Consider the following 10,030-nt stretch of genomic DNA (forward strand, 5'->3'; position numbering starts at 1 on the left):
GTGGGGCGACGGAGGGGGCGTGCGCCGGGGGCGATGGGGACGAGGCAAGGTCGCCTCGATCCCGATCCAGACGGGTGAGAGAAGGGGATCGTGGGGGGAGTGGAGAGTGGGATCGGGCTAGGGTTTCACTGGGTTGGTTATAGGCCAGGGGAAGCTGGGCCGGCTAGCTGGCAGTGGCCGCTGGGCCACGGCCCAGCTGGGGGGAGGGGGCTTTTGTTTTCAACAATTTTCTTTGTTTCGTTTTTACCCATTTATTTGTCTTCTTTTTTGTTTTAAATCATTTTAAATTATCTAGGCATTTTATAAAAATGTGTTTGCTTTATTATAATTACCCAGGCATTTAACTGTACACCCCGAACATTTTAGTTTAATATTTTGAAAACTTTATCGTTTGGCATTAATTTGAAATTGAATTTGAAACGTTTTCGAATCAACCCGAGATTAACTACAGTGACCGTGGTGACATGGCACCATTAACGTGAGACTACTGTAGCCTAATTATACGGGCGTCACAACGTCCGCGGCTCATCCCAGGACGGATCTGTCATCGATCTGACGTTCATTGGCACCGTTCGGATTCCTGGCCCCGACGAGGAAGAGTAGGGTATGGGAGGCGACGACGCCTTGAGTCCAGTGAGCCGGCTCGTGTCTCATGCCCTACTCTACCTTGCCAGCGACTGGACCAACACTCTGAGGAGCGCAGCCGGCTCGTGTCCCATGCCCTACTCTGCCTTGCTGGCGACCGGACCAACGCTCTGAAGAGTGCAGTCGGCCGCCGGACATGGCCTAGACGGAGCCGGACGAGCGGGGAGCGGAACCGGACGAAGCTCCGCTCGAAGATCGCCGCGTTGCATGTAATAATATGGATTTGAGATATGTAATTTGAGGTATTCGGATGTAAAATGCATTTTTTTCAGGCATGATCGACCACTGCCCACGGATGCGCCCGCGCGTCCGCTGGCGTTTGAGGGATCGGATTTGCCAAGTCAAGCTATTGATGCTGTTAGATTCTAGTTGGATTCATGACACGAGGAGGGTCCCCTTAAGCTTTCCATCATGGTTCTTTTCTGCTACTAGTCCAGTCCAGAGATCTCCATTATGAAGCTCTATACTAATAACTGGTCTTGGTCTTTGACTTTCATCCGTCGTTGTCCCTCTAGAGCATGGCCTGGCCCCACTTTACTTTTAGGAAGTTTTCGGTCAAATCTCTGTATTTCAGACTTGTGCAAGGGCGTCGTTCAAACAAGTTTGTGGGCAAATATTTCTCTCACAATTAAGGTTTTTATCTGGCAGGCCATTCGTCAGCGTCTTCCAATGCATGTCATATCCTTAAGCATAATAATGGCATGATTAATAAGGCATGTTCTCTTTGTGGAGAGAACGAAGATACACAACATATCTTATTTTTTTCTTCTAGATACATGCAAACACATTTTATTTAAGGGATAATTGATTTTATACCGTTAGTTGTGTCCCCCTCGCCAGGATTGCCCCTAATTTCTGAAAACACGTGGTCTTGCCCAACCTAGTTTGTCGTCTTGTTCTTTTGCCCTTTGACCGTTTGAACGTCACTTTGAAAATTTCATAACTAATTCATACTAAATCAAAAAAATGCATATAAGATACCAAAATGTTCGGAAAAACATCACCTGTATGTCAATGTCACTTGCATTCATGAAAGAAGTGTTGGTAAGTGCCCATCCGAGTTTTAGCTCTTATTATACCACCATGAACAGTAAAATCTAAAAAAATTCAAAAAATCAAGAAAAAGTTGGTGGCAAAGAATGACAAATGTTTTAAGTTTCATCAGAGAATGGCATTCCTAGAAGTCGTGACAAAAAACAATCTATTTTCTAGTGTTGATTGTTTTTTTTTTGCCACGACTTCCCCAAATGCCATTCCCTGATGAAACTTGGCAAGCACTTAAATCATTTGTCATTCTTTGCCACCAATTTTTTTTTGAATTTTTTAGACTTTACTGTTCATGGTGGTGTGATAGGAGCTAAAACTTGGATGGACACTTACCAACACTTTTGTCATGAATGCAAGTGACATTGAATACAAGTGATGTTTTTCCAAATATTTTGGTATCTTATTTGCATTTTTCTGATTTAGTATGAATTAGTTATGAAGTTTTCAAAGTGATAGTCAAATGGTCAAAGGGCAAAAACACAAGGCGCCAAAGTGGGTTGGGCAGGACCACGTGTTTTCAGAAACTAGGGGCAATCCTGACAAGGGAACACAACTAAGGGTATAAAACCAATTATCCCTTTATTTAACTATGTTTTGGCTATGCTTTTCTAAAGTTGTGTTTGGTTTTGTTACAAATCTTTTCAACTAGTTTCTCCGTAATTTCTGCGTTGCTTTCGCTGCTCAGTGCTGGTCTTTGTGGACGACCCATAACAAGTTTATTATTGAACAATCTTCTCTTAATTTTCTCGCTGATTGCTTTTTAAAATGATTAATTGCCTGCCTGCAGCTATGAAAACCTCTCCCTAAGATCTTTCACGCCGAAGGTGTTGATGCGCTGATCAACAAGATTAGCGCCACCACCTTCAGCTTGTTTCCCCAATATCACCCTCCACTCATGCCTTAGCCTTAGTCCTTGCCCTTTGTTGTCTTGGTGTTTATCTGTTGCTCTTCCTATGGGCGGGCCCCTGGGCCTGGTTTGAGTCATTGCTCTTGACTGGTGATTGTTTGAGCTATTTTGTAGTACTTTCTCTAGATATATCCGTTCGAGCGTCAACTAATTCTGGACGGAGGGAGTATTAACTAGTGTACTTGGCTGTAGTTTGACATTGCCAGTTATGACTTTATTGCCAGTCATGCAGATGGTCTCTTGCGGTTGCACGGCCGTTAACATCAACGGCGAGATCGGTACTTTCTTCCCCATCCTATGTGGGGTTCGACAAGGCGACCCATTCTCCCCGTTTCTGTTCAATATGGTCGTGGACACTCTTGCTACCATCCTGGATAAGGCGAAGGCCGCTGGCCATATTCGTGGGATCACCCCCCACCTTGCCGGAGGTTCCGGGATCTCCTTCCTCCAGTATGTCGACGATACCATCATCATGGTCGAAGGCTCGGAGGCGGACATCTACAACCTCAAGTTCCTCCTCCTCTGCTTCCAACAAATGTCTGGCCTTAAGATAAACTTTGACAAGAGTGATGTTATGGTGATGGGCTACTCTCCCGCGGAGTGTCTGGCCATTGCCAACCGGCTTAACTGCCGCATGGGCTCCTTTCCCACGACCTACTTGGGTACGCCCATTAGTGACACCCGGCTCACCGTCGCGGACTTGTGCCCGACCATGGCCAAGCTCCAAACGCGCATCGAACCATGGCAGGGGAGGTGGTTATCTAAGGCAGCCCGGACAATTCTCCTCAACTCTTTCCTCTCCGGCCTCCTCTTGTTTCTTATGAGCTTCTACAGCCTCCACGAGACTCTGCACCATGAGATTGCCAAAGTCCAGTCTCGTTTCTACTGGGCTGGCGACAACGATAAGCAGAATTATCATATGGTCAGTTGGCCAGACATTTGCAAGCCCGGGGAGCAAGGCGGCCTTGGCATTATGTGCTCTAAGCGGATGAATATCGCCCTCCTCTCCCGCTGGCTTTGGCGCATCTCGCAAGGTCACGGTGGCCTCTGGCTCGACATCATCCGGAACAAATACCTGCGCGAACAGCCCGTCGCCTTCTGCCAAAGATCTGGCGGCTCCCAGTTCTGGCAGTCGGTCGTCCAGCTTCTTCTGGTTCTCCGCATTGGGACTTCCATCTCGGTCCGCTCCGGAGCGTCGACTCTGTTCTGGTTAGATCGTTGGGCCGGAGACGCCCCCTTCGTGGCGCGCTTTCCCGGCCTCTTCTCCATCTCCGTCTATCCTGTGATCTCTGTCGAGAGGGCCCTTATTGACTTAGAGCGCCTCGCCTTTCGGAGGCCATTTGGGCCCCCGAAATCCGCCGCTTGGCGTGAGTTACTGGATTGTGTTTCCCTCCACGAACCAATGGTGGACGGTGGTCCCGACCAGGTGTGTTGGCGCCTGGAGCCGTCTGGCCAGTTCTCCACCAAGTCTCTCTACCTGGCCATCGCCCACTCCTCCGCCCCTCTCCTCCTCTCGACGGTGTGGTCCATCTGCCTGCCTCTGAAGATCCGGATCTTCATGTGGCAATGGATTCACGGTTGGGTCCCATCCGGGGTAGAGGTTCGTAAGCGCAATGGCCCGGGCACTGGCATCTGCCCGCTCTGCGGTGTCCCCGAAGACTCGAATCGCATCTTCTTCTCCTGCGTTTCCGCTCAATTCGTTTGGAGCTGCTTTCGCGAAGCGGTTGGTGAAAATTCATGCCACACCAACTTTCCCGACTTATTTGCCGAACTCCAGAACTCCCCCTTGACGTCTCGCCGCATTAGGTGGCTTGAGATTGGGGTCATTGCTTGGACCCTCTGCATGATCCGCAATAAGTTTGTGATCCAGCGCACTCCTCTTCGACGAGCTACTGACGCTATCTTCAAACTCTCTGGTTTCTTGCAGCTTTGGCGGCCGCTTAGCCGCCCTCAGGACCGCGACGCCATCTCTGCCTTCATCGCCGACCTCCGCTCGATGGCCGTCCGTCTGTCGCCGCTGCCCCCGCCGGAACCAGACTAGACGCTTATTCCGCTCTCCGGCGGTTTTCTTTTTATTTGCCTGGGCTTGTTGAGCTCTGTCCTCAGCAGAACCTTTGTACTCCCTCCGTTTCTTTTTACTCCGCATATAAGATTTGGTCAAAGTCAAACTACACAAAGTTTGACTAAATTTATATTAAAAAAATATGAACATCTACAATACTGAAACTATATAGTATGAAAATACGTTTCATGATGCATCTCATAATATTGATTTCATATATGAATGTTTATATTTTTTAATATAAAGTTAGTCAAACTCTACAAAGCTTGACTTTGACCAAACCTTATATGCAGACTAAAAAGAAACGGAGGGAGTACTTATTTGTGAGACTTGAGTGTGTGCGTGTGGACTAGTCCTTGTATATGTGCTCTCTGACGGTTTGCTTTATTTATAAAGCGGGGCGAAAGCCTTTTTCCATAAAATGTTTCACGCAACATTGTTGTTCAATCAGGCTCATGCTAAGCAAAAGGTGGAGTCAAAATTTATTGATCTACTACGCCGCAGGTCGAGTGTAGTTATCATCGCTCACATGAGCGGCTTATGCGATGCTATATTAACTATCTTGACCTCCTAGAGAATTCAGGAGCTTTTTGTCGCTCCACACTTGCTGGTGAGGCATTATCCAAGTGCCCTGGACTGCAGTTGATGGTGCGCATAGCCGTCCGTTCTGAAACTTAAGTAAGGGTTCTGATCAAATAGATGGTGACCTGCAGCGACCCCCACCGGCAAGTGTTCTGATCAAATGTGTACTGAGTACGTGTCAAGCGATGAGTTGGGCCACGGCCGGCCTCTTGTCGCCATGCAAACATGGAATCCTCGGGTGAGACGACGAGAGCATCGCTGCATTCCTTCCCGCGCGTCGTCTTCCAGTTCGCCGCTTGTTTAAATCTTCTCGCGGCGCCACCAGTTGCTTCACACTCACTCACTGGTGTGCAAAGGCGGTGGTGGTCAAGCCAGCATCCATGGCGGTGTCGCTTGCCGCGGTCCTCGTACTCATCCCCACCTTGGTCGTATCTCTCATATACTACCTCCTCTCTGGCAAGAAGCCCAGCAGCAACGGGCAGCGGAGGCTGCCGCCGTCGCCGCCAGGCCTCCCGTTCCTCGGCCACCTCCACTTCCTCGGCTCCTTGCCGCACCGGGGCCTCGGGTCCCTGGCCGCGAAGCACGGACCGGTTCTGCTGATCCGGCTCGGCCGCGTGCCCACCGTGCTCGTCTCCTCCGCCGTCGCCGCGGAGGAGGTGATGAAATCCCGCGACCTCGCCTTCGCGAGCCGCCCCAGGGTTGTCATGGCCGAGCGACTCCTCTACGGGCGCGACGTCGCGTTCGCGCCGTATGGTGACTACTGGCGGCAGACACGCCGCATCTGCGCGGTCCACCTCCTCAGCCCGCGCCGCATCCTGTCCTTCCGCCGGGTCCGGGAGGAGGAGGCCGCCGCGCTGGTCGAGCGTGTCCGTACCAGCGCCGGCGCTGGCGCCGTCGTTGACCTGAGCGAGCTCCTCATCGCCTACGCCAACTACGTCGTCTCCCGCGCTGCGTTCGGCGACGATAGCGCGCGCGGGCTGTACGAAGGCGACGACAGAGGACGCGAGCTGCGGAAGGTGTTCGCCCAATTCGACGTGCTGCTCGGGACAACGCCGTTGGGAGAGCTCCTGCCGGGGATGGGCTGGGTGGACTTTGTGCGGGGGTTGGAAGGGAAGGCGAGGCGGACGTTCGAGGCGCTGGACGGGATGGTCGAGAAGGTCATTGAGGACCACCGCAGACGGCGGCGTCAAGCAGGCGGGCGGCAGATGCGAGACGACGTCGACGGCAATGATCACCGCGACTTCGTGGACGTGCTGCTCGATGTAAACGAGACGGACAAGGACGCCTGCGTTCGGCTCGGAACGGTCGAAATTAAGGCCATTATCTTGGTATACGTAGACGTCCTGCTCATATCGCACTCATCTATCGATCAATTGATATAGTACTATATCGTGGGCGTGCGCGTGATATAGTTTGTTGATAAGCTGCATTATGTATCACGATCGAGCAGGACATGTTCGCGGGCGGCACCTCCACCACGACCACGGCGATGGAATGGACCATGGCGGAGCTCATCGCCCACCCGCACGCGATGCGCAAGCTCCAGGACGAGATCCGAGCGGCCGTGGGCGGCGCCGACCACGTCACCGAGGACCACGTCGACAAGGTAGGCTACCTAAAGGCCGTGGTCAAGGAGACTCTCCGGCTGCACCCGCCGGTTCCGCTCCTGGTACCCCGGGAGCCACCCGCGGACGCCGAGATACTCGGCCACCACGTCCCGGCGCGGACGCAGGTCGTGATCAACTCGTGGGCCATCGGCCGGGACCCGGCGACGTGGGAGCGCCCCGATGAGTTCTGGCCGGAGAGGTTCTTGGACAGCAGCGTGGACTTCAGGGGCCAGGACTTCGAGCTGCTGCCGTTCGGTGCCGGGAGGAGAGGGTGCCCGGGGATCGGGTTCGCCATGTCGACTCTCGAAATGGCGATTGCGAGCTTGCTGCATCACTTTGATTGGGAGCCCGCCGGCGGGAACGTGCCAGGGACGCTGCTGGACATGAGCGAGGTGAACGGCATCGCTGTGCGGATCAAGGGCGGCCTGCCGCTTGTCGCCAAAGCGTGGTTTCCATAGACGTGAAGCGCTCGTTGTTGTACTCTCTTCGTCCCAAAATAAATGTTGACCTTGATATGTGGCTCACGGATCATAATTATTTAAAAGCGAAACTGCCCGACCTACATAGTTGCTGCTCGAATTATATTTCTTCATATAACATTCGTAAAAGAGAAGATGTAAACATTGACATGAGACCTTCACCTGGCTAAAATAAAAATAAAAATGAGGAAGATACTAAAAGACACATAGATGAGTAACACAGATGAGAAATTCATATACCCATCATGTCTTGGATGAGAAACAGTATGAAAAATTCAGCACTGCCAAACCATTTGGAAATACCACCAGAAATGAAAAACAATTAGGGGGTAGATGCACTAGAGGAAGGAAAGAGGAGCTCCAGTTTGATCCCATACTTTGTGTCATAATTTCATATCGATAAATTCTTTGTCTCAATGATTCACTATCTAATTCTCATTGACGAACTTTGGGCGGTACCTTTATGAATGTACTTCAAATCTTTACTATTAAAGGGTACGTTTTGTTTTGGTATGTTCACCTCCTTCGCTACATGGGACCTTTCCATCATTTTCATTTTGAATATATTAAGTGAAGCTTTCTATTTTTTATTTAATCTGATTATGCTGGAAAGGAGGAATACATAGTTTTGCTACATAATAGTATAAATAAGATAAGGAAGAGGGTGTTGCAACTAGCAAGGTAGCCTGTTCACAGTATGACCGTGAACTTCCTTAAAATATGTATGGTTGTTGTATCCTACCAAACAATATAATTTTCCATGATTTTTGTGCGGTTTGCAAGACTCAAATCTTCAGAAAGCACACGTCTTTTCATATTGAAAATGTACCTCTGTTGAAACTTTGACTGTCAGTCATTCAGTTCGAAGTGAAAACACACAGAAAACTGTACTGTTAAGAGGTGTTGTCTCCCGTGCATGGATCAACCTGGATGGAGGGCGGTGGATCGGGCGGGAGCGGCCAGGTCTGGTGTAGTTGCCAGTTATTTTCAATTCAGGCCTTGAAATCTCAATATTTGAACTACCAGAATCTTCCTTTCAGTTGAGTGCATGAGATTACTTTGGAAGCAAACTGCAACTTTCTTGACGTGCCCAATACTAAACTGGGAGGTGCTGGGAGGCTGATGCTTAGGGGGTGTTTGGTTCCAGGGACTTTTTTATGTTAAAAGTCCTTTTTTGCTAAAAGTCCTTAGAAGCACCTCCTTGAGAGTCTTTTTTAAAAAGTCCTAGGGACTAGAAAAAGTCCTAGGACTAGAGAAGCAAACACCACCTTAACTACCTCCGGATGAAACCGACATCGAGGTGAGTAGACACATGCTTGCCTACTTTATTCTTTTAGTATGAATTGATTAGCATTTCATAGAAACATGATGTATGTGACATATTTGAATCAACAAGCTATGCGATTTTTTTCATTACGCAATACAAAAGTATGTTGCTACACCTTATTTTCAAGGAATACAGAAATATATTGCTATACCTTATTTTCAGCAGTTATAAAATATGTATTCAATTTAATAAGTTTTGATAGAATGCTCATGTCAAGGTGCTAATGTGGTTGGACAGAGAAAAAATATATTGAATTCAGTTGTTTTCAATATGCAGTGTGATTTGTTATTAATTAGGAAATACAGAAAATGTGTGTAGGTATCTCGATTCTCTTAGATGCCACTCCTGGTCATGTCATTTTTAACATTACTGAACTTTTTAGAGTTCTGTTTCAACTGTATTTCAGAGAGAACTTGCAAACTGAAGAAGTAGAGCAATCCTCAGTTTTTTTATATAGGTTACTTAAATTGGGTTAAAAAATTCCTCCATTACGAATTTTCTTCACCAACAAATATAAACGTATAACTATCTAAACTCACACTACACTCTGTAATGATCTTCTAGCGATGCCTAATACCTCAATTTTCATTTTACACCACCCAGATATTCATTGTTGGGGGGATCTTTTGTGGTGGTGATTGATAGCTACTCCCTCCGTAAACTAATATAAGAGTGTTTAGAATACTAAAATAGTGATTTAAACGCTCTTATATTAGTTTACAGAGGGAGTACCTTGGTATTGGAGAAGATCGAGGAGGATAGATAGTCAATGGTGCAGGCTGCATGACTTGGCGAAGGTTGGCGCAAGCGTTCATGGGGCCAGAGAAACGGGAGTTGGGACTTCCAAAAAATGCTTTTAACTGACATCTGTTGTAGCCCCACAAGCTTAAAATGAGAGTTCGGTTGTGCAAAACATTGTCACATATTTTGATTTGTTGTCAGTTTCTTTCATGATTAAAAAAAGTTGTATGCCCCTTACAACACTTTTTATGATATATTTCTTTGCACTATACAATTTGTGAGAAAAATGGTTTATATACATTTTCTTTCGTTTCGAAACTTGAAGAAGCAATTTGAGTTGGTGGTGTGCTTTAAAATTGCATATTATTGTTCGATAGTTTCTCCATAGCCGTTCTTTCTTCCATATTTTTGAATTTTCTAGCATATGAATCATCACTTCAATTTCATGTGCATTGGTTGAGACGTACGTTGCACGTGCATGTCTACTAGTAATTTTTTTAAAGCGAAACTGCCCTACCTACATAGTTGTTGCTCGAATTATATTTCTTCATATAACATTCATAAAAGAGAAGATGTAAACATTGACATGGGACCTTCACCTGGCTCTTTGGCGCATTCTCACAAGGTTGAATA

At 47.9% G+C, this 10,030-nt stretch overlaps 1 protein-coding gene across 1 annotated transcript; it reads left to right on the plus strand.

Annotated features, from left to right (window-relative positions):
• Nucleotides 1–5,623: 5,623 nt before the first annotated feature.
• LOC123091261 (cytochrome P450 71A1-like) lies at nt 5,624–7,308 on the plus strand. Its single transcript, XM_044512723.1, has 2 exons — nt 5,624–6,571; nt 6,694–7,308. Exons 1-2 carry the CDS (start codon nt 5,624–5,626, stop codon nt 7,306–7,308), a joined length of 1,563 nt encoding a protein of 520 aa, XP_044368658.1.
• Nucleotides 7,309–10,030: the final 2,722 nt, after the last annotated feature.

This window comes from Triticum aestivum, chromosome 1B (genome assembly GCF_018294505.1).
Source record: "Triticum aestivum cultivar Chinese Spring chromosome 1B, IWGSC CS RefSeq v2.1, whole genome shotgun sequence".
NCBI lineage: Eukaryota > Viridiplantae > Streptophyta > Magnoliopsida > Poales > Poaceae > Triticum > Triticum aestivum.